Here is a 26293-nt window from a genome sequence, read left to right as displayed (position 1 = left end):
CGTGAGCTGCATTGGCATACCCTAAATTTTGAATTTGTGAAGGTATTTCTTGAAATTCTTGTTAATTATGGCTTCTGCATCGCACTCCAGCTCTAGTGTACCTATGGACTTAGCTGAATTTATTCAAAGGAAAATGAAATACAATGCCCTATCTCAAATACCTACCAAAGTCATTGTTGAAGAAGATATTGCAGGGTACATTGACTATAAATTGGAAGACCTAGGATCCCTAGCGATTCACTCCCAACTAGGTCTATTTTGTGGGGATGACAAGAAAATCAAACCAGAATACACCATCCTAGAAAGGAAGAAACTACATAATGTTGTTTATTTTCTTGAAGAGTTCACAGAAGATCACATCCGCATCATCTTGAGCAGAGTACATGGTGATAAAATGTACCTGGAGCGGATGTATGACATAACACCACAAGCAATTCATGCAGTCACCAGTTTCTACAACATTGGTGAGGTGCCAACCCTTAGGAAAGTCATCAAGACTGAAATGACTAAGGTCACCGGTTCTCTGAGCAACCAACAGGGAATGACTGTCAATCCCATCAAAGATGATTTGGTCAAGTATGCTTGCATGGTGATTGGGTATAGAGTATTTTATGCTAGCAGAATAAACTCTGTCCTTGCTGATGTGGTGAATGTCGGCCACATAATGATTAAGGAGGATGCCTCATTTGATCTATGCACCTATTTACACAAGCAACTTCTATTAAACTCAAAGTCCATCAAACAAGACAGTGCCTTAAGATTCAGATTTGGACAACTTTTGGTAGGTGTATTTTTCTAATTTCAAGGCTATTTCCTGGGAGTTGGTGATATTAAATGTTTTGCTGACCAACCGATCACCAAACAAATTAGGAAAAGTCTCCAAGCGGTGGGAACCAGATATCCTAAAGTCTTGAATAAATACTTTGATGAATTCAAGTGGAAGATGAGCCAGAGGATGAGGATATCTGGAGACATTGTTAAGAAATATGAAGAGGACATCTGTTTTACCATTAAAGTAGATGAGTGCATAATGGAAGAGGTAGAGCCTAGAAAGGAAAAACTAGAACCTATGGGATATGAGGTGATGTATGACATGTTGGATGGGTATGCCTCTACCCTGATTGCCTCTCCTTTAGATGCAAACAAAAAGAAAACCGACACCTACTTTGAAAGGGTAACAACAGTTGAAGAACCTTCAATGAAAAAGGGAAAGGCAGTGCCATTGATATTGGCACCAATTACCTTAGCAAGTCCTAAAGTGACCAAGTGCCACCTGCCAAAAAGAAACTTGAAGTTGCTACCACTAGAATTTTTGAAAGGGAGCGGAAGACCAAAAGCAACTCACCAGAGTCTGAGGATACAGAACCAGAAGTGCAGGCTAAGAAGACCAGGAAAATAAGGAAGAAAGCAAAAACTACTGGTAATGCACCTACATCATTAGCACCGGTAAATATTGACATCTCTTCTTATAAGCTGATGACACATTGTCAGAGGACTATTAAGAATATTAAAAGAAAATTGCTTGGTGATTTGAAGGAGTATTTTGATGATTTTTCCAATAGTGAGAAAGAAGTAGATGGGAAATCACTAATTATTTATGTGTTTATGATCGATCGCCATCAAAAATTAGATCTGAGGCACTTGATTCTTTATACAATTCTTTAGATAATAAATGGCGCATTGCTATCAAGAGAGAACAGGAGATCAGAGAAAATATTTTTGCAGAATACTTCCCTGATGCTTCAAACTTTGAATTGTTTGAAATCATGGACTGGTACAAAGGTCTCTTCTTCATGAGAAGATGAAGACTCTTGATACTAGAAGGCAAAGCCTCTGAAGTGGTGAAAGACACACACTTCCATACTAAAGCCATTATGAAAATGCATCAAGTTGCTCAAGCAAATAGAGAAGCTGAACAGGAAATGGAAACTGGAAAATCGGATGAGGCATTTGATGGTGAAGGAGAACCAGCTACAGAACAGGTGGACACTATTGATGTGGATGCATTATATGGTGAAGATGTCACTCCAAATGCAGAGAAGGAAAAGGTTGATAAGGAGAAAGTAGAGAAAGAGGTAGAGAAAAAGAAAGCGAAAGAGAAAAAGAAAAAGGAAGAGAAAAAGAAAGAGAAGAAGAGGAAACAAGAGGAGAAAAAGAAAGAAGAGGAAACAAGAAGAGGAGAAGTGGAAAGAAGAGGAGAAGAGGAAACAAGAAGAGGAGAAGCAGAAAGAAGAGGAGAAGAAGAAACAAGAAGAGAAATAGAAAGAAGAGGAGAAGAAATAACAAGAAGAGGATAAGCAGAAAGAAGAAGAAAGAAAGAAGGAGGAAGAGAAGAAAAAACATGAAGAGGAGTAAAGGAAGAAATAAGAGGAAAATAAAAGAGCTGAAGAAAAGAAGGCAGCAGAAAAATCCAAACAGGCGAAGACTCCAAAGGCAACCGGTGGTTAAGCCAAACCAGTTGACATCACCAACTCTATCGACCTCCAATCTGTAGATGAATCAGAGCTATTGCAAAGCATAAAGCTTGCACAAGAAAGATTGGAAACTTTGAGGAGGAAAAAGGAACAGGATGTTATTCAAACTATAGTTGACACTCTCACTAGTTTGATTCTAGGTACTAACCTCCCCAATAACGATTCCTCTCTGGCTAAACTGAAACTTCTATGTACCATTGTAGAGGACCAGGTTCAATGTCTAGAAGATGTTGTTGAAGCAAATGCCAAGAAGAAGCATGAAAAGGCATTAAACACTGCCTTGGTCAAGAAACTAAATGAGCTTTGGTCTCAACTTCAGAAACAACAGAAGGATATAAGAGATGCTATGGATGAGGGAAAACTACTGATGAACAAAATTAGCCAACCCCATCTATTTTGTGATGATGTGCTTGCATAAAAAGATAAACTCCAATCGGAGCTACAGACGTACATAAGCAACTTAAATACACCATATGATTCTTTCACTACATATGGGCAAACCATTCACTGGTATCAGCTTCAGTATGCTCGGATTGAATTGGAGATTAGTAACTAGTCAAGGGATTTGCAGGAACTCCAACTAGCCTTATTTCCTTGACTGCAAATTCTTCAAAAGTGCTTTCTCAATCTAGAAGCCCTAACGGTAACTCGAGAGATGAGTACCATTGATGCCATGGAAGAACAGGTATCTCAAATGCAAATAGAAAGTGAGGTTGGTACCTCATTACTTGAGTCATGGTCATTAGACATGAAGACTTTTTTGCAGGATTTTAAGTCGGTTTTTGATAAGTTTCATTCCTTATTGTCATAAGCATTTGCTCCATTTTAATATTAATGAGAAACAAGGGTTATTTTGCAGTACTTTGTCATTGTTGGCAAAGGGGGAGTAGTATCTAAAATTTTGGTGCATAGTATGTATACTTTCATGTTATTTCTTTAAGGGAGTAGTATACATTGTAATTTCTACAAAAGGGATAGTGTATATGCTTAGGGGGAGTAATTTTGATTATGGCATAGTTTTGTTGTAAAAACACTTAGATGTCAAAATTTTCCTAAGTGTTGCCATCAATGCCAAAGGGGGAGATTGTTGGCATTTTGATGATGTTGTGATTGTCATTGATGGACACACTTGTTTTGAGATCAGTTTCTTTATGTATGAGTTATGCTCAACCGGTATTTGTTCCAACCAGTATTATGTATTATATTCTTTAGACTATTGGTGTTTTGCAGAAGATGTTTACTGGTCACAAATTGACTGAAGACCCAAAGTGATATGAAGACCTCAAGCAGTATGAAGGAACAAAGCAATAGTTAACATTTTTCTAGTCTTCATTTTCGACAACCAGCAATCGGTAAAATGTATGAACCGGTATTACTATGTGATGAGTCACCAACTAGTATTTCTGTGATGAATTATCATCCACTGACACTTTGGCGGTGATTTTGTGTCGTGTTACCAAATGTGTCTAGATGCATTGAACCTAGGAACTTGTAATATAATCCTATTGGACCGACATGAAATCAGACTCCTTTATAAGGACATCATGTCTAGGGTTTTTAGTATTTGATGAGGTTTTGTATGTGCACTCATAGAAGAGAAGATTAGGTTTGTGTGAAGAGTAGGAGTGTGGAGATATTGAAGACTGAAGTAATGCTGAAATGCATTAACAATGAGATATCATGGATCTAGCCAAGCATACTGTGCTAGTATCTAGATCACTCACTTGTTGATTAGTCACATCTTCGATAAGTCTGAAACCCTTAACCGGGTAGGCCTAGCAAAGCCTTTGTAAATCCTCTAACAAGGTGGTTCACAACTGTGAATCTAAAATCCTCTCACAAGGTAGTCTTTAACAGGACTTATCTCCTATCAGAGATCTAGATTCCTAATAGGATCTATTTTGGTGAAGAACATTGTATGACCTTAATTAGTCTGGTTTCTATTATGCAAATAGTTACTTGTGATTTTTTGCTCACTGTGGTTTTTCCCATTTGGGTTTCCACGTCAAAACCTCTTGTGTTATGGTGATTGTGCTCTTGTGGGTGAATTCTTTGTTTGCTATTTGGTTTGCATTTAACTTAATCGGTTTATTTGTAAATCCGTCATACCGGTTATCTGCTAAACTGTTTAAGTGTTTGAGTTCAGCATTTTTTGGTATACTAATTCACCCCGCCCTACCCCCCTCATACTATTCATCAAGAGGCTTGGTAATCCAATAGGAAAGCTTCTTCTCAATTCTGGCCAAAATGACATTCTAGATGTCAACAATAGAAGCCTAGAAAGCGAAAGGGATGCCCAAAAAATGGAAGATTGTCCCAAGTTCAATCCACTTCTAGATGTACTCACTGAGCTTGGGAGGCTTGGAAAGAAAGGGTTGGAAATAACATTGGGTCTTGTTCCATTGAATGACAGAGCTTGAAGCCAAGCAAAACGTATCTAGGCATTTAGGGGCTTCTTTTATATTTTGCACCTCTTCAAAGAGCATAAGAAAATAGTTCTCAACAAAATGACTATATTTGATGAGCTGATGCAATGACTTAGGCATGGAAATGTCTTGAACAAGGCCTTTAATGATGGTGTTTTCGAACATAATTCCAAACCCTTCCATTGCAAGCACATACAAATGTTACAAGTGTGGTTGTCGTTGCACCAAAATATCAACATGTTAATGCTCCATACAACCACAATCCACAGAAGACAGTTAAGCCATGTCACAAACCTAAGCAATGCGTTACACAATAGAAGGAGACCAAGGGCACACACCTTGCAACAATCCCCCCCAGCACAAGTGAGGGGTTTGAACCTATGGCCAAGCTTTGATACCACTTGTTACAAGTGTGCTTGTTGTTGCACCAAAAGATTGACCTATTAATGCCTGATACAACCACAATCCACAAGAGGCGGTTAAGCCATGTCACAAATCTGAGCATTGTGTTGCACAACAAAAGGAGAACAAGGGCGCACACCTTGCAACAACAAAGAGGGAACTAGAGGGCACCCTTGATGAATGAAATGAAAGAGCACAGAAGCTTAGGATTATCAACCATTAATGGTGATGTAAGGAGAATCATCCCCAAAAAGCATCTGGACAAATTGAAAAAACCTTGGTCTTAATCCAAGAGCTCCAAGCATCACAAGAATAAAGGGCCATTCAATGCAATCATAAGCTTTGACAAAGTTAATATTAAGAAAGAGAGAAGACTATTTGGAACATTGAGCCCATTCCATTCATTCCCAAACTGCAATGATATTACCCAAAATAAACTTGGATTTGATGAATCCTATATGTTCGGGACGAACAATGAGAATGAGAAAATGGTGAATTTTTAGAGCCAAATCCTTCACAATAATCTTGTAGGAAACATTCAATAGGGTGATAGGTTGCCAATTAAAAATATCCTCTAGATCACCAAGTTTAGGAATACATTTAATGTTATCTTTATTGATAAAATATCCTAGAAATACTGGTATGAAAAGCTTTAAGATAGAGCTTGTGAAGATTAGGACCCACACAAGGTCGAAGAGCCTGATAGAACTCACACAGAAACCCATCGAAGCTAGGATCCTTATCAACCACCATAGAGATGACAACCTCTTTAAGGTCATCTAAGGTGAGAATTTGTTCACAAAATTTATATTGGGCCTCTCAGAGTTTATGGGGAACCACACAGAGGTAACCCTGAAGGGCTTGATCTTGTTCAAGACAAGGATCCTGAATTGTGAAAACTTGCTCATAATGGTAGGCAAACACCTAGAGAATTTGTGTTATCTCTAAGAACATCGTTTGACCATATTTTCCTTCTTGATACTTGGGGTAGGGTGACATGCTTGAAGATCTATAAAAAACTCTTTAGAAGAACAATCTCCCACTTTTAACCAGTGAAATTTGGCCTTGATATGGGCACCATGCGTTGAGTGGGCATCAACAATTTTCTTTTGTTGATGAAGTTGAGCCACCTAGATTTGTAAATCTCCAAAGAAAGGGTTGGCAGTAAGGGCTTTTGTGGATTTTCAAAGGCCCAAAGTTGTGGCCTCATAAGATCATTGACAGAAGAGAGAAAATTGTAAACCATAAATGCACCGAAAACATGTCGTGCATTGAATAACACAGATCCACTAGGAAATATAGCCAAACTAATGAGTTGGACGACATTCAAGATTCCACACCCATTGGATATGAGCCACCCTAGTCTAATAATTCAACAAAGAGGTGTTCATAAAGAATTAAGTCATGGAAGGATGATTTGGGCCCACATACTACTCAATATCAAATTTAATGCGAAAGTGGTCAGACAGGGTGACCTCAAGGAGAGGGACCACCAACAAATCATAACAAGACTTGAATGAAAAGAAGGATTGAGAAAAAATCATGGCACAGTCTATCTATTTAAGTAATCTATCATTTCCTATGCAGAAATTACTCCATGTATACTAGACCACTTGTAGATGACAACGATAATAATTGAGGTCAAAAAGCCCCAATTTATTGCACATATAAAAGTGTGCTTCCCATTTGCCATCTATCCAATGGAAAGGCACTAAACCTTCTTTATTAGCTACCACTTTAGTCATATTAAAGTTCTCACATAGGACCCAAGTGAAAGGATGCATTGAATCCACAATCCATCACCAGAGGGCAGATCTTCAACAATAACATTGGGAGAATAACATTAATGATCACAAAAAAATGATTTTCAATTGACATGAGGATCCACACCAACTAGTGATTAGGGTCAAACCCATGGTCCACAATGCATGAATTCCAACATGGTGCAAGGAGAATCACAACATCACCATGTCCTTCCTCATGCTGACAAGTAAAAATAAGGCCATCTGGCCAAATAAAAGGACATGCAATAGAAAGCATGAAAGAGAAAATTTTAATTTCCTGCAAACACAAAGCATCAAGACCGGGATAATTCTGCCGAGTATCCCATATGAAATATTTCCTAGCAAGGTTAGTGAGACCTCAAACATTCCATGAAAGGAAATTCATGTATCACCTTCTCACATGTCATATTCATCCTTAAGAGAGGAGAACTAGTTATGCCAAAAAGAAGCTACAAACTAAAAATTAGGCAACCCATTTTGTCTTTTATCTGAAACAATTTTTCTTTCCTCCGCATTCCCAAGATGGTTGCGAGAGTGGAAAATTTTATTAATTAGAGATGCAATAACAAAATTTGGCTGAGGGGTTCACACTGGAGGTTGACGAACAAAAGCCTCAACAAAAATATCTTTCCCCTTATCCAAAGGGTTTGAAACCAGAGGTGACATAGGAGGAGGCTCTTGTGCTTTAAGAGTCATGCTACTAGTTGAAGGGGACTTTCCTTTGTGAGTAATAGTAGTCCATATTTCTTCATTCTTCATTGTCTCAAGAGTGGGTCGAGAACTTAGCCCAACAATCTTGGGTGGGGAATTAAATTTGGGACCCTCTAGAGGAAAATTCTTAATCTTGTGGTTCGTTGATTGGTAGCAAAAACAAGTGTTAGGCAAATTTAGATAGAGAACCCACTTAGAATAGTGAAGGACTCCAATCTGAATACTAATGGTCTCCTTTAAATCTTGAAATGAATCAACCTTGACACAAACCCTCTTTTGAGGGCGAGCATGATAGAATTGATTTGATTCAACACAAATAATATTCCCTATGGAAGCAACAATAGAGGATAAAAAATGTTGACAAGGTAGAGGTAGACCCAAAAATTCAACCCAAACTGGGAACCAAAGTTTGTTGTCATTGGAGACAAAGAAATTATGGGATGAAGGTTGAAAAAAAAGTGATGAAGACCTGACATACTAGGGACCATTTTGAAAGAAAAGTTGGACATGGTTAATCTCAGCAAAGCAAAAAAGAAAAATCCCTTTGGTAAGGTTTTGGATGCCAACAAGGTAGATCCCATGAGGGGCCCATGCCTCTGCAACCTAATCTCAAAGCATGCTTTGAGGGGGGACCCTCCTAGAAAAATACCCAATAAGCATATATTTATCAAGCCATTGACATGTAGAATCAAAATCTTGTACAAGCTAAATGGCATTCGAGGGACTATCAAAAGTATTATCTCGTGAAAAACTTTCTGAATAATTTTTTGAGGTTGCTTGTTTGGAGGAGCCATTCATGCCAGTTGCCAATGGACCAATACCAACATCAACTACTAGACTGATGTTGTCCATGACTTTAAAAACCTAAACAATCCTACAGTAAATATGGTATGACACAAGGCTAACACAAAAAAGTAGTATGTAGAGAAAAAAACTCAAAACTCTAGTAGAGCACCACCATTTCTGCAACCACCATTTCTTTCCATTCTCCTACCTCCCTATGTTGTTTGATACCCCTACTCATAGCTTCTGCCATAAGAATAAATAGAAAGGGTCCCTTTGTGTTATTCCTCTAGCAGATGGAAATAAGTCATGTGTCGAACCATTGATTAAAATAGAGAATTTTAGTACACTGATGCAACTTTCTATCCATCTGACCTAATCTGCTCCAAATCCAAATCGCCTTAGCACCTCCAAAAGGAAATTTCTATCCACCAAATATAGGATTTCAGGGTGTCTAAAATCAAAATCATACAAGCAGATCTTGTCTCCCTTGCTGTGTGAATTGCTTCATGTTCTACGATTATTCCTTCCACAATTGATCTTCTTGCGAAGAATCAATTTTGCTCCTTTGATATCAGATGCTTAAGAATTATTTTCAGCCTATTTTCAATTATTTTTATTATAATTTTGTATGTCATATTACATAACGCTATTGGTTTGAATTCAATCATACTTTGTGCTTCTTTTTGGGGGGTATAAGGGCCGAAAAGGTATGATTCACTGTGCCAAGAATGAACTTCTTCTTCCTTGATTCATCTATTTATTTTGTTATATCCTCCCCCACAATGTCCCAAAAATGTTGAAAGAGGCTGGCCAGAAATCCATCTCGCCTTAGAGCTTTGTCTAGTTTGAACTGGAAGATTACCAATTTGGCTTCCACTCCTATGATTTCTTTATACAAAGCCTTATCCTGCTCTTCTGTTATTACTATTGGAATGGCATTGAGTATTTCCTCCCTCTCCTTCTGATATATTTATGTTCCTCTATTGATTATGTCTTCAAAATATCTAACTTCTTTACTATTTACTTCCTTTATGGAGTTCACCATGCTTCCATCTTGTTTCTTGATCTCAGATACTCTTTTTTTGTTTCTATTTGCTACTATTGTATTGCAAAAAAAAATTGTGCTCTTGTTTCCTTCACTTTTCTACGTTTCTCTTGACTTATACCTCCAAAACAATTCCTCTCTTTCCTACAATTTTTAGATCTCATTCTTGAGTGCTGATGATTTCATTGAGTTTGGACAATTATTTCTCTACCCTCTCCTCTTCAGCAAAAATTTCCTTGAATTTTTCCTTGTTCCACTCTTTCAGTTTGTTTTTGACATGTTTTAGTTTCTTGCTTACTCTATATAACTTTGAATTGTTGCCCACATATATCTTTATCCACTACTATTTTATCAACACCTTCAAGGCAAGCTCCCTAAGCCGCATGTTATCAAATTTGAAGGGGCTACCATTAGGTGGCATTTCTGGAGAGATCATTAATTCTACCAGATAATGATCAGACCCTATGTATGGAAGGATCATTCACTCTTGAACTTCCATGTTTCTATCCCAAACTCTATAAATCATAAATTTTTCAAGCCTTTTTGCTATGTTGGTCAATCCTTTTCTCTTAATTGTCCATGTATATATTTCATTCTTAGTTTTGATATCTAGAAGTTGATTGTTATCAATAAAGTCTTGAAAATATTTTCGTATGTCAATAATGTTGGTTAATCCCTTCTCTTTTCTTCATTATTTAGAGTGACATTGAATTCTCCTCCTATAATGATCTTCTCATTCCTTAAATTCCTTGGGATTCTTGTGAGTTGAACCCAAATTTCTCTCTTGTCTTATGTAGAGACATACCCATATATGTTAATTAGGCAAAAGGAAGCATTACTTTGTAACACTCTGCATCTTATCACCATCCAATTCTTATCCATTTCCACTAATGTCCCTTCTATCTTTAGTGGATCTCATATCACACCTAACCCCCTTGAGGCTTTAACTACTTCTACAAACAACCATGCCCACTGCCTCCAGACTTTCGTTCTCTACTCACTATAACTATTATCCCATTTGGTTTCCTGTAAAATTACTATATCTTCTTTGACTTGATCTAGTTGGTGCTTAATTAAGCACCATATGTTAGGGGCACATTCCACATAATTCACATCATTTCTCCTCAAGAAGGATGATATCCCCCCTTGATCTTAGATTCCCATGTCTAGCTACATTCGCAACAATTGCCAGTTTTCCTTTATTGGATTTTGGCCTTGGCTTTCCTTTCTTCCTCATAGTTGATTTTTTTTGGTTTGGATTATGTTTTCTCCAACATTCTCGCTTCCATAATATGCACCTCTTCACCTTCCCCATCTTCCTCCTCTTCATATTTTGATTCCTTCTCGTCTGTTGTTTCATCCATTACTGGCTAGACAACATCTACCTCATTCTCCAATGTGATGTTTGTTGGCTATTGGGTGGGGTTAAGACAAATTTGTTCCAAACCCAATGTTGTTGTTCACTCTCTAAATTGAGCAAGGGGTTTTATACTTGGGTTAAACAATTTTCCTCCTCTACTCTGATGGCATTCATACCCATTCATTCCTTTGATCCTACTTCATTAGAATATTAAAAAATTCCCCATCTTTGACTCTTATTCATTTCATATCTCTCTCGGGGTCTCCTCATCATCCAATCCATTCTTACCAAGGACTGATGAATTTGTGTATATGCCAATTGTGCTCTCCTCCTCCTTTATGCTAGGATTTACTCTTCCACTTCTTCCTTGGTGGCCCTTGAATCATCAATTTTGCATACCAAGATTCCATGCTCCTTGAAGTTGCATTTAGGGCACAATGCCATAGTGTCTTCTCTTTCTACCTTTTGTCACCAGATGCCCCACTTTGTATGTATTTAAATTTCCTATGGGATTATTAAAGGCAAGATATTGAGGCATAATCTTACATAGGTGCCCAGACTCTTGTAAATCATTATGCCCTCCACCTGCCTAAGGTTACCTATATTTTGTCCAATTTCTTTCAGTATGTATTCTTCCCACTATTTGATTAGGAGATTGTATAATATAATCCAAGTTGGTTTCTTTCTGATCTCTTCCTTCTAGGGATCAAATTTAGGTTTCCATTTTTCCAAAAATACTCCAAAGCCCTCCATTATATATGGTCCCTGATCAATTTACCTCTTATGCTCATCCTCTAAGGAGAATACTACTAGGAAAAAATCATTTGGCAATGCTTGAAGCAGTATGTGATGTCCCCATTTGGATATATACCAGTCATGCATTTTACCATGATCAATTCGACCCCCACCCCATTTGATAAACAATCCTAAATCCTTGTATTTTTCTATTGAGTTCTTGATGCCTAAGAAAACAGAGATAATCTTGGGGGAATTTAACCACTCTTGAGAGGATTCACTTTATTGTTTGTTTGGAGTTGTTTGAATTTTATTTTCTTGTGTTATTGGTGCTTCGCTTCTCCAACTTTTACTATTCTAGCCTCCTCCATTGTTGAAGTCTTTGATTTGTCCATTTTTCGAGGAGTCCATATTCCTTTGATCTATTTTTCGATGTCATCCATACCTTGATTCATTGAAGTCAGGGTTTACATTCCTCAAGTATTTATTTGTTCTATGATCTTGATTCCTCATCCATCTTCCTCGAGCAAAAATCCATGCTAGTTTTGTCCTACCATATTGGCAAAACCCATCCTTTTTGCTTGAGATACCCCCATTATGCCTTCTTTTTGCAAAGAGTAATGGTGGTCTAGCCTTATCCACCCATCAACCATACTCAAAGACCCATTGCAGAATGTGCCTTTGGTCCTCCCAGTATGCACCTTGATAATCTGACCCATAGGCCTCCCAACCATTGTTTATCTTTGCATGGATTCCTTCTAACGGTACTTTGCTATCCATTGCATCTCTCCATCCTTCTTCGAGTTGGTCCCTGATTTTTCCAATTCCTTCTGAAATTCCTTGCTCCTCACAACTCTACTCATCACCTTATGCACCTTCGCTTCACTACTCCCATCATGCCATTTTTATGTTTGATACTAAAATCTCTAACATACAGGATAAAAATTTGGAATAGAAGTGCGCAATCAAATAAATAAATTATTATAAATATAATTATATCACCTAATATAATATATCCTGATATAATAACATAAATAGAATAAAATATAAATAAAATATATCATATATAACAATAATAATTAAATCATAAATCTATCAAAATCACACAATCCACAATCATTGACATAGGATAAGTGAACATTTCCTCTTTGACAACTTGAGAAGGTAGACTCAAGACTAGGATAATCGCCCTAATTCAGGACAATGGCTAGGGTTAGGCCAAATGGGCCTTAATGCTATCTCTATGTGAACCATTATTGGGGACAATGTAGGCACACTCAGACCTATGAAGCTAGGTGGAGTGGATGCCTTGTACCTTCATCAACCAAAACATACAATACATGTGCATGCATATACATATACTTCTAACATGATATTTAATAATTCAATAGTCCTAATCAATCTTGATTTGAAGTCACCTAAAACACAAGTTAGTATATGATAATAATACATCCTCGTCATATCAAAACCATTAGGAAATCATAATTGTAACCATAAACCCTAATACCACCAATATGTCCTTATATATATAAATCACCATAACATTATCATGTCCTAAAACATAGTCATTATGCATAAAAAACCTTGAATAGATCAACTAAGTATATCTACTCCTAATAGATAACATGTGCAACTAAAGTCAACACAACCCCAAAAGAAACATAATCAAGAAATAAACATGGAAGGTGTTACCAAAGATCATTACTCAGTCCCCCAAAAGAGATCACATAGTAAACATGGTTAGAAAAACCACTTGTCAACTTCGCATTACATCAATATTAGAGTATCATCAAATTAACACCTCCTAATAAACACAATCGAGATATTTTCACATTATATCTAGGCATCCTCATATACATATAAACAACCAAATATTAAATTCATTGGAAGGTGATTTTAACATCACATGCATTCTCATCTATTCAAATGATGTGATATCACTCCTTTCTCATCTAACATCCATAGAAACATAACCATGCTACTTCCAACAATTAAGTATATTAGTAGAACCATTATCATCATAGTCCCCACTAGATCTAATAATTATCTCTATCTACATTGATTATCATTTAAATATTTACTTCATTTGCATCTAAGTGTAGGTTCAATGCCATAATACTCGCTTTATTGTGTTAGGGTTAGAGAGGTGTTACAACCCCGCTAAAATTCAAAGCCCCCCTATTTTCACAAAATATACAAAGTAAAATTCAAAGACATAAAATGCCATTAAAGTAAAATAATAAGTACTTTGGAAAAAATCTAGAAACACCAAGTGGATGGTTTCATACACTATCTTTCTAATGACTATTTATTTTTACAAGATTAATACTTTTCCCAAGTTATGCTCAATGGAAAATGAGCTCTCCTTTATGACATACTAATAGGCCAATTTGGGTGCTAGTCACCCCCATGATGAGGCACTTAAGTTATTGGCAGCTAAATTGAGGCAATGGTGGAAACAATATTCTAGTGGAGGTATGATTATTGATGACACTAGGGATGACATAGCCACTAGGTTAAGCCCCTTGGATTGGGGGTGATCATTGGCTCCTCTCCCCATGGGACTAGATACTTCAACATCCCCATCATAAATCCTAAAGACTTGGCCCCTTTAAACAAAATATATTTCCTCTACTTACGTGATGATGAAATCACCTTATGTGCTTGTACTTGCTAGTTTGAATGGTTATTTTGCACAATCAAACAAATTGACATAATATTAGTGTCTAGAACTCTACAAAGTATGATTTTTTATAGTTATTGTTGCTCCTTGCAATTGGAATAGTAACTGGGTTCTAAAACCTCAGCTTAGGGATTGTACATCCTTACTGAGTAGCTACCTCTCTTGTGGCAAAGGTTCATTCACTTTATCAACCAGGGACGTGAACCTGAAATGGGTCGGCACTATATGTGCACTAAGCTCAAGTTGAAGCCATTCTATCCTACTGCAGGAAAAGGGAATTTTCTAAAAGAGATATGCAGAAGCATAATGAGTTAACACTTTATCAAAACTCCCAATTGAAAGCAACTTAAGCAATTGATATTAATGACAATGTTCTGGTCAACAGATAGGGACTGCTATGCTTGCTTTGGCTGCAAGAATGGACACATGAATTGTTTCCAGTGGCTGCAGGAACAGTCGAATACCAAAACAACAACTATAACAAAATGGAAATTAACTAACAAATGCATAAAAACTGCTTGTTAGAGTAATCGGGTCTTTACTTGATTAATTAAACGACATTTGTTTAATTAATTAAGTTCCCCTTTATCTCTTTTACACTTAAGCTAACATTAGGTGCATAATAATTAATTCTTTTATTAATTATTATGTGCAAGCCTAGGGTTTTCCCTTTTAGGGTTTCTTGACCTATTAGAGGTTGGATTATTTTCTTTGTATCATTAATCACATCACACATTTTTGTGAATATTGAGCTCTCATCTTTTTGAGCATTCTTCTGTGTATTTGGTTTTTCTTTGCTGCTTCCTTGCTTCTCCTTGTGACAAATTTATTTCAACTTGCAGAGATCATTTGGGCTCCTATGGTGTTGTATTTCTCAACTCTCACATGATATTAGAGTTTCAGATCTGCAGCTACTTGTTCTTGTTTTGAGTTTTTTGCATTGGAAGCAGATCTAAGGTTTTTGAGAAGTTTTTTTGTGCACCTAGGGATAGGCCTTTTTTCTAAGCACTTTGGGCCTAAACAAACCTCGCCATCATGCTCAGAAGGCCCAAAAACCCATATGGTCATATAAAACTTGACCAATTTCATCACCTGAGCCTCTGGGGGTATTTTTTTTCTCTGTACCAGGCCATACGACTCTGGCATGCAGCTCGAGAAAAAAATTTCAAACAATTTTTTTTTGCCTTTTTACAACATGCAGGCTGAATTTTGATTTTTTACAAAAATAAAAAAAAAACAAGGGCAAAGTTTTTTTAAAAAAATCAAAACCTTAGGGTTCCCCACAGTACGCAGGGTACCGTGGGGCCCCCTGGTCTTGTCGGCCGCTGACCCTGCTAGCTCGGGCCCTATGCCACTGGTGCCCCACGCTGACCCTAGCTGCCAACCTCCACCAGCTCCCAGCCGCCTCTCCTCCAGTCACCGCTGGCCAAGAGCCGTCAGCACCCACCAAAAATCCTGCACCTGCCCGCGACCACCTTTCCTCCGGCCGTTGTCGGCCCAGAGCTACCCACGCCCGCCAGAAACCCTGTGCCTGCCTGCCTGCCACTGCACTGCCTTTCCCGACTGCCTCCTCACTGCTTGCGGTCGCCTCTCCTCTGGCTGCCATCAGCCTAGAACCGCTCGCCCCCCACCGCAGCCCGACCGCCACCACCAAAGCGCTGCCCATAGGCCACCTCCGCCCGACCCTACCACCAAGTAGGCTCCATGTGACCTATATCATATGGGTTGGTTTTTTTCTTCATAACTTGGGCAATCAAAGTCATTTTTTTGAAAACGAATAGGCGTCAGAAATCTGGTTCTGAGCCAGGCCTCGTGGTGTTGAAATTTTTTTTCCAATTTTTCTGTTTGACTGTACTTTTTTCCAGTCAAAGTGGGGTCTCTTTTCTGCACTTCTAGGGTTGTAGAATGAGCATCCGAACTCCATTTTTTGAAAACTTTATATTGTTGGAAAGCTTGTTTTGTGCACTTTCCATTCATATGATTTTTCATTCCAGATTCTTCTCTAGGAATATTATATTCATTTTTTTTCTTTTCAGCACTCTGATAAATCTCTTGGTTGTTTTGGGTCTTGGGATCTCTTTCTCTGAGTAGGATGTCTCAGTTTTGATGGTTCTTTTAGTTTCCAATCTTCTTATTATTGTAGCATTTTCTTCATGCAAACGCACTGAGATAAAGTGCCATCATGCATTGTCTACTTGGGATCATGCACATCTTGTGCCTTATTGTACAAACACTAATTATAAAGTGCCATGGGGGGGTTGATGTTTGCCTTTTGTTTGCCATCTACCTGTGTCCAATGAGTGTTCCTTCCATGACATTCACCTCATGATGTGTGTCCAGTGAGTGTTCCTTCCACGACACTATGTACTTTCTCAACACCTTCAATGTTCCTAGTCCTTCGTCGTGCAGTTCTTATTGGCCATTCTTTTCAGTGTACCTATCCCTCTCCCTCTTCTGCATTATGGGGAGGTTTGTCCTGTTGGTTCTAATGCTTCCATGGTTCGATTGATCAGCTCTTCAGGCTTTGGTTTCTCATGTCATCTATATCTTTGAGTTTAGTTGTTTGCCTTTGTTTGCCATCTGATTCAAGTAATGTCATTTAAGGGCACTCATGCAGATTACAGTCTTCTCTACATGGTCATGTTCTATTTTAGTGGAGGTTCTTCAGATTAGCAGTTACTCTTCGACAATGTTTGCAGCTATTTCCTGCTTCAGTGGTGTTCTTCTTTCTTTTCCATCTCTGTTTGGAGTAGAGTTTTTTCCCACGTGGTTTTCTTTGTTTCTCCGATTCATAGAGATTTGGTTGTATTTGGGTACCTGATCTGGCCTTGTTGTTGGGACCCATTTTTCTTGCTTTCAGTAGTTGTTCTAGGTTTTAGCTTCTCCCTAAGTTTAGCTTAAGGGGGGAGGGGTGTTAGAGTAATCAGGTCTTTACTTGATTAATTAAATGATATTTGTTTAATTAATTAAGTTTCCCTCTATCTTTTACACTTAAGCTAACATTAGGTACATAATAATTAATTCTTTTATCAATTATTATGTGCAAGCCTAGGGTTTTCCCTTTTAGGGTTTCTTGACCTATTAGAGGTTGGATTCTTTTCTTTGTATCATTAATCACATTACACATTTTTGTGAATATTGAGCTCTCGTCTTTTTGAGCATTCTTTTGTGTATTTGGTTTTTCTTTGTTGCTTCCTTGCTTCTCCTTGTAACAGGTTTATTTCAGTTTGCAGAGATCATTTGGGCTCCTATGGTGTTGTATTTCTCAACTCTCACACTACTCACCAAGTGGGCCCCCTTGAGTGAGTATATCCAAAACTCAGATAACAATTGATAAGCTCGGAATACCAGTATCTTATTTATTTTAAATTTATTTTAGCATACATGAGTCTGAAACTTGAATACTACTAACTGTATGGTCACTCTATCTACCCCTGTGAGGAGATAGAGACCTTAATTTATAATAAAAACTTATAACAAACTTCCAATTGATTAGCCCACATCCCAAAGGAATAGGTGGGCAGGATTTATTACATCAAAAGAAGAAGTCAATGCATAAATGTATAACAAACAACTGTCCTACTGCTGAGAACATATAGTGCAACCTCCTTTCTTAGATTTATGCTTCATCAGGAACAATCATGAATGCTACACTAATCGCTTTGCTGAAGAAGTGGTCAATTGGTTATGAGCTCCTTCAATGTTGTTCCACTTTGACTAGGTCTACATCCATCAACATGATGATGTGTCTCTTTAACCACAAGCTTAGTCATCCTCTCATCTTGGCCGACCCTGCATCATGGCGTTAATATGCACAAAAGCATGTGTATCCATTGACGCTAACATAACATAAATTAAACCATATTTTAAGATTAATTCAGATAATTTGCATAGTTTGACTATATAAAGATCATCAAATAACAACCTTAGGTCTATGATAAATCAGATCCAATAATACTAAAAAGACATCAACCAGGGGAGTTTTATGACCTAAACATTGTCCAAACATATGACCAAAGCAAGAGTTTTATGACAAAATCTAATAAAATGGAGCCATTATTTTGGCTCATCAGTTATGGTGACTAAATATAACAAAAATGATATGATAATTGCGTGATTATACAAAATTGTATAAATTCATATAGTTTTACAAATTCACCTTTGTTTTCGTAAACCATAAAAAAAAATCTAAATTTTTGGCATCAAAGCCTATCATGTCTTATATGGATTTATAGGTGTTTAAGCCTTCTTAGTTTAATTGTGAGGCCCATACTTTACTTATATGTATCTTATGAAAGTTCTTAGCTAAAACTCTCTAAAAAAAGGTAAGGGAGTTTAAGATGTAGAGCTCTAATACCATGTGAGAATTATCAAACAACCCCAAGTAGCCTATGAATCATTTCTAAGAAAATTAATCTCTCACATACTAGAGAATTAATAAAAATGTTACAAAGCTAGATAAATAATTAGATACAAAATAAAATTAGTACAAAATACAATGAAGACATAATTGTTATAAAGAAAATGACATAACTCTACCTAAAGTCATGACAAGTGTCTTAAACCTATGATATGCGACACACAGATTAAATGACCTAGGTAAGTTCAAGTATGTAACTATGAATAGGACCTAATATGAAATTAATTAGGTTTAATATACCATATGCATAGAAACACAATACATCATTAAAGTTCATCAACACTATGAAAGAGGATGGGTTATTAATAGGCCTAATATTAACTATATCATATGAAGCCTTAGGTGCTAAAAAAATGAGCACTCAAGATATTATCATTGACACATTATTATCAAGATCAATATGTCACAATATTATGCATGATAATTCAATGAACAATAAGAATAGAAAAATCATATCTAGTTCACACCATTTGTCAAGCTCTTCAATATGCATCAACACCACAATATTGTCCCTTATTATTTTTTCACCAATTGAAGTTATGTCTTTTAATATCGGTACATTGACAATCTATTCAATGTTAAGAATTTGACTTCAAAATTTTGTTGAATTAGAAGGAATGCAAGTCACAAGTTTCTAAGAAGAAATCCAACATATATGATACATATTGATTGATGAAATGAGCTTCATTGGATACAATTTGCTACAATTTACATAGATTCATGACATTTTCAAGCATTTCCTAGAAAATAAACTTGAATTATAGAGGAATATTAGTCATTTAGGTAGGAGATTGGGTTAGTTACCTACTATTAGTGATAAACCAATGTATGATAGTTGTTACTTTAGATAGGAAGGTGAAAATAAGGACCACAAAAGGTTTTTGTTAACTATTGACAAATATTAGAAATGCACATATCACAATTGATGACTGGGAATTATTAATGAGAAGGATCATTAATGTATTAGATTTGACAAATAGGGAGAAGTTTGACAATAATATTCATCTTTTTGCAATAAATGATAATGCACATACCCACAATAGGGAGATATAAAACTCAATGAAAAGACTAATAGCTTGTTGCATTGCCACCAAATATGAGAGTATTACTCCATTAAGAGGTCAAAATGATGAACTTGATGTTGAAATACTAATTTCTAAGGATGCAAGGGTCATGTTAACCTCTAATCTAGATTCTATGGATAGAAGTAGGTCTTATAAATGACTTTAAGATATATTGAACATATAATATACAAACTCGGAAGTGCCCCACCAAAACCACCAACATATATGTTATGGTAGAATTGGACAATACTCTAGAATGTCATTTGAAGTTAATCTCCAAATATAATTTCAATTGCACCAATAGAAAATGAATGTACATGTCAACTAACCTTATAGTTGGCATGGGCACTAACAATACAAAAGTCACAAGGTTTGACTCATCCAAAAACATCAATTAGCATAGGGCAAAGAGAAAGAGGAAAGGGTAACATTTGTGGCTATATCACATTTTAAGTCCTTGAATGGACTTTGAGGAATTTTGCCACCATTGTTATATGACCACTATGAAAAATGAAAACAAGAAAACAACTTTCAAAAAGGATAATTGAGGAAAAGAGATTCAAACCTTTGTGACAATAATAATGATAGGTGTTTCATATATATTGGCATATGCATGCATGTTCTATCTTTCATGTATACTGGTTTCTTCATCAAACACTTATTACTCCTTTAATGTGTTGTACATTATGGTTTGGATATATATAAAATGTGTTATTATATGCTTTAAAAATGTTAATAAATGTCATGTATTTTGTGCATTTGGTTGAATATGGTATGATTTATTATTTGTCAAAAGAAATATAATTTTTTCAAAGCAAATAAACCAAATATGCAATATTAACATTTTACAAATTGCATTTACATATGCTAGTTGTATACATTTTTCTTTTTGGAGGATTTATCATCCACAAAGTTGTATCATTTGGGACAGCCTTATCCCTTACGATGTCAAAGCCTTAAACTCAACAAGACTTGATCCTTAGCGGGTTAATTAAAAACCATTCAATTTCACCAACAAATCAAGTGCTCATTGACTTGTATAGATATTTTGAAAACAGCTATCTAAAGACATTGACAAATATTTACTTTGGAGACCCCTATCTATCTTAAATAATAAATATTTTTATACTAATAATTTCATCCCTTCTAACTTAATTATGATAAACCAAATTAAATTGTATTGCTATTGATTTTTAAACTTGATTTCCATACTCCCAAGCACGAAACTCTACAAGAACACAAACTTTTAAAATTAAGGGAGGGCAAGCATTAATATCCCAAAATTGGGTCGGTCTATTGATTGGCGGGAAGATTGAGGGGGTTCCCATATTAATGTCCAACGCCTATTTACACTCTTCTAATTATAACGGCTCTTTCGATTATAAAATATAGTCATTCTGTATCACCCTCTTACCATTTCGTTGTGGCACCACTGAACCTGTCATTGAGCTTCATTGGATATATTGAATTAGCGGCGGCCTGAGAAGCCAATTTATCTTCTTAAATTAAGGTAATCAGACTGAGCAAATTCATTTACAGTAAACCATTCTAACAAGGTAGATATCAGTGCAAATCATGATGTATTAAAGATTTAAAAAAAAATGGTTTTGGTTCCTAAAGAGTAAAATTGTCTTTCTGGAATTTTGCAGACTGGTGGAATTCAGTAAAATGGCAAATCGACCAAACCCAGACAAAGGTGAGTGGGTCTCTTTTGCTCCTCCAAATTATAGATTATTATCATAAGTTATTTATATGGAAGTTGAACAGACTCCGACCAACTTCATGAGGTCAAGGAGATTTATGGGTTCCCTTATGTCTTCTAGACCTGAATCTATGAGTGACCTGATGAATGTTGAACCTCTACAAAGAGGTCGAGGAACTTAACAGTTTTATGAGGGCTGAAGAGATAGAGGAGCCCTAAACCTCTAATGCTGAGTGGAAACCCTGTTCTCTCATGATAATTTGTCTGTATGGAAATCTAAAAGATAGAGGAGCTCCGGCAGAAATCAATGAGATCGAGGGGGTTTATAATTCTCCTTAATTCTCGAGTGCATGGGCTTAATGTCCGATTTTGTCCTTTCAAAGAGGAACTCAACGGTTAGAAGGCTGTGGAGATATGGGAAATTTTCATAGTTCCAAGGAGTTTCCTGACAGGGGATGCCGAGTTGTGGGATAAGTTTTGGGACAAGGGGATCAGGGTTTAAATTTGGGGATGGTGGTAGAATAATAAGGGGTGGTTTTGATATACAAATTGAGGTGAATTGAAATATTCAAGATAAATTTTAAATATAGCATTTCTGTAAGTGCATCTCATGAAAGGCAAACTAGTTTTCACAAAGTTATAAGTTGCAATCAATATATAATGACATGTGCCATATAACAAGTGACCCAATGGCATCCCTGGCGGAGGTGGTGGTGTTGGATACCCAAGTTCCCAAATCTGGAAAACATCCCCATACAAGGGACTTCGAATTTTTTGGGGGACGCATCCCCGTAGAACAGTGGAATTTTCCAACTCCGTTTGGGCCTTGATCTAAAGGGCAAATGCACGTCATTTGGCTGACTTAATCTAATAGGTTAATTAACCTATTGGTCCCATAGAAATTCTCAATCTACTCATTTTGTACGATTGAGAATGAACTTCATTAAGAAGGAAGGTTCCATAGTGCTCAAATTTTAAAGTCGGTCATCTTGATGTAGAACCAATGGCTACATGCCTTTTGAATAATCATTTGTTCTTCTTTGTCTTGTGGATGTCTTCAATTGTTCAAACATATAAAATTAATAAGAACTTCTTGTTGCAGAAATTGATGACCAGAAGGTCTCACAAGCAGAAGCCCGTAACCAGAAGGCCTCACAAGCAACAAATAGGGCAGTTCTGGCAGATATTGGGAATACTGTGGTAGATAATAATACCAGACTGAATATCGCCAACAAAGGAGTCAATGGGTATATTTATTAATTCAATTCCCAATTTTGTAGATAAAAGAGGACTCGTATATGGGTTGATGGAGATGTTCTATGAATTTAATATGTGATGGTATTTTTGTTTTACAGGAGAACTGTTCAAGGCCGTCGCCCCATAACAAGGTTTGCCATCTATGCTTCAGAAACAACGAATTCCTCTGCCAATGGATTCTGGGGAGTTGTGGCCTGTCGAATGTGGTAAACATATGATTTATGTACGTATCCAATAACTTCTGATTGATTATTGAGCCTTTTTTAACAGGAGCTATGGAGCTCAATTGCTTGCAAATGCAAGGTCTGCTGCAACTAATAGAATCACTGCAGCTGATAAGGTGATATGTTTAAACTCTCTGACAGAACATTGTATATAACTATTCCCTGATCTGTGTTTTCTCATGCTCTTCACATTATTTTTCAGAATACTAAGGCAGAGGTCATGAATAAAGTAGGGAAGATTAAAAAGGGTAGTGATCTTCCTGGGACAAGGGTAGCCACAAAGGAGAATACAAAAGATAAAGTGTTGGCTGCTAAACAGCCAACTAGGGTACAAGCAACTAGCAAACACAATGTCCGAGCTGCAGTAGCACGAAAAAGGAGGCCTCCAACTCTAACTGCAACTCTCGTAGCTCGAAGTAAAGTGAGTACAGTTTCTCTCATTTTTTTAAGAGAATTTGTCCTTAGGAATTGTGCACAGAATTTTATCTCATAAACATTTTATAAAAGCACCGTTTCTCTATTATTTTTCTCGGGAAAACTTGGCTGAGGTCATTGATTGAATTGAGGTAATCTTGGAATTCAAATTTAAGTCCTCCAGTTTTCAACCACTGATTTTTACTCCACATATCAGCCTGAATTATGAAATGCCTTATTCCAGCGAGGGATTTGATGTGGTGTAGTCTTCCTCCCCTGCTCTCATCCCCCATTATCACTGCACATCAGCAACTTTATTGAAGTGTCCCTTGAATTTTTTCTGTTAGGCACAAGTATGTTCAAATAATTGATAAAATATGAGTTTCTTATGAGTAGAGTGTTTACAGGCCTTTTGTACCACAATGGATGGCGAACGGACTGAGACAGAGAGCCTCTTGCCAAACATTGATGAAGGAGACCTTGGGAATCAGTTTGCAGTGGTTGAGTATGTGGAGGATATTTACAACTTCTATCGCAAAATTGAGGTACTTCCAGTCACATTTCAAAACAAGATGTTGATATTTGAATGGTTAGCCACAGATAACTTATGACTTATCTATTCTCAGAGCAAGAGTTGTGTATCAAACTATATGCCCTCGCAAACAGATATTAATGGGAGGATGAGAGGAGTTACCATTGACTGGCTGATTGAGGTAAGTGCTTCTCATGTCCCTAGAAGTATTCTTAAAAGTTCTTAGCATTTAATTGCATTGATAAAAATGACAAAGTTCATCTGTTGGGTATCTCATTTGGCTAATCTGAAATTGTAGGTACATAGGAAATTTGAGTTGATGCCAGAAACATTATATCTTACCGCAAATGTATTTGATAGATATCTTTCCATTGAATTTGTATCAAAGAGAAATTTACAGTTAGTGGGTATCACCGCAATGCTTGTAGCTTCCAAGTATGAAGAAGTTTTGCCCCCAGAGGTATGCTTTAGATTGACACTTGAAGAGAATTCCTTCATAAAGTAATAAAGTGTTTATAAGATCAAACTGGTGTTTCTAAAGGCTCCACTTTTGGTTGCAGATGGATGATTTTTTCTACATAGCAGAAGAACAATATACAAAACAGGAGATACTGACTATGGAAAAGACAATGCTCAATAAGCTCAAATTCCATCTCACAGTCCCCACTCCATATGTATTTGCAATTAGGTTTCTAAAGGCAGCTGGTTCTGACGAAGAGGCAAGACCTGAGATAGACTTTAGATCCTTTAACTTTACAGTTTCTCTGTTGTTTACCTTATTATGCTACTGCATTTCTCCCCTCTAAAGGCATGTTTGGTGTAATTAACAGATGGAAAATGTGGTGTTCTTCTTCTTAGAATTGACCTTGCTCCGGTATGTGATGATCAAGTTTAGACCATCAATGCTTGCAGCTGCAGCGGTATTTACTGCTCAGTGTACCTTGAAGAAGGAACCAGTCTGGAATGAAACACTTAAACGGTATACAGGCTATGCTGTAGCAGATCTCAAGTAAGATCGTGGTTCTTTTCTTTCGGAGTCAACTATCTTTTAGCAAATGAATATTAAGAATCTAAGACCAAATCCTCATTAGTGAAGAATTGGAGTTTAATATATCGTATGATAGTATGGATGGTATTTTTCATTGTGCAGAGAATGTGCTAGATTGATTGTTATATTTCACCAGAGTTCAGCACGAAGCGAATTTGAGACGGTTTACAAGAAGTACTCTTCACCGCAGTTTGGCAGTGTGGCCCTTAAGAGTCCTGCCCAGCTTCCTGCATAGACAAATAATCACTACATATAGAGGGGCTATTAAATGTTGTGACTCCGAAACCAGTGATTGTTATGTTGACCACAGAAGATGATCTCCATTAATCCATTTTATGAATAACAACAGTGTATGTTTTGTTTCGATTCATTATTATTTGCTGCTGCCATCATAAACATTTTCAGGGTGGAGAAACAGAGTGATGGATTTGATACCTTCCATGACATGCGTGCCACAGTATCCTGCCTTTAGAATTATGGCATGGCCTTTTTCAATTGCAACACTTTAATAGGTTATACATTAACTTTACTCGAATGATTTGTCTGCTTGTACATGCATTGAACTAATGAGCTTGGTTGAGCAATTCTTTGTGCTCATTCAAATAATGAAACTGATTTTCTCCCTAATTTTCCATGGTTGTGTTCAGCATTGCTTTACTCTAAAAATAATTCTCATATGTACTCTCATAAGGATACTTGTAACTGGGTACTTCTGTGAAGACAGATTGCATTTAGTATTAGCTGAATTGTAACAGGATAGCTTGTTCCACTGTGTTAAATTGAACTTATTCCACGATGAATATATTGAGTCGATTCTTCTCGTTTTACTGGTGAATAAGGCATTACTCAAATAATTTTATTTTGTCCATTACTAATTTTATTCATACCACCCATACCGGTAGAGGCCACAATGGGCACTTCTTCCCTAATACAATATTTAAATCGATTTAGAAGTTATAATAGTAGTTCAAGAGTCACCATCTGGATTTCAGATGTTACTATGAAGATTTGAATTTGAATCTCTGTCGTGAGAACCCTATGACCTTACCATTAGAACACCCACTGAGATCTTCAGAAACATTATATTCGAATGCAATTGTATTTAATTCCTGACCTGCTTCCGAAACCTCATGAAGGATGATTAATTTTGATAGCTTCTCTTCTTTTAGAATGAACCATCTTCGTGGGTCATGCCTTACTTTTTTCTACAACGAGTTTCTCTCCAG

The 26293-nt window shown here is 36.8% G+C and overlaps 1 protein-coding gene across 1 annotated transcript; it reads left to right on the top strand.

The window, feature by feature from the left end:
- Window positions 1-21247: 21247 nt before the first annotated feature.
- On the top strand, window positions 21248-25710 carry LOC131044814 (G2/mitotic-specific cyclin S13-7). The gene is made up of 12 exons (XM_057978249.2): window positions 21248-21400; window positions 21540-21586; window positions 22695-22839; window positions 22948-22980; window positions 23120-23189; window positions 23276-23494; window positions 23895-24032; window positions 24114-24200; window positions 24318-24479; window positions 24580-24738; window positions 24850-25028; window positions 25170-25710. Exons 2-12 carry the CDS (start codon window positions 21559-21561, stop codon window positions 25300-25302), a joined length of 1353 nt encoding a protein of 450 aa, XP_057834232.2. The 5' UTR covers window positions 21248-21400; window positions 21540-21558; the 3' UTR covers window positions 25303-25710.
- The last annotated feature ends 583 nt before the right edge of the window (window positions 25711-26293 follow it).

This window comes from Cryptomeria japonica, chromosome 8 (assembly GCF_030272615.1).
Source record: "Cryptomeria japonica chromosome 8, Sugi_1.0, whole genome shotgun sequence".
Lineage (NCBI taxonomy): Eukaryota > Viridiplantae > Streptophyta > Pinopsida > Cupressales > Cupressaceae > Cryptomeria > Cryptomeria japonica.
The sequence above is the reverse complement of the archived record's forward strand: the minus strand, read 5'-3'. Positions and strand labels throughout refer to the sequence as shown.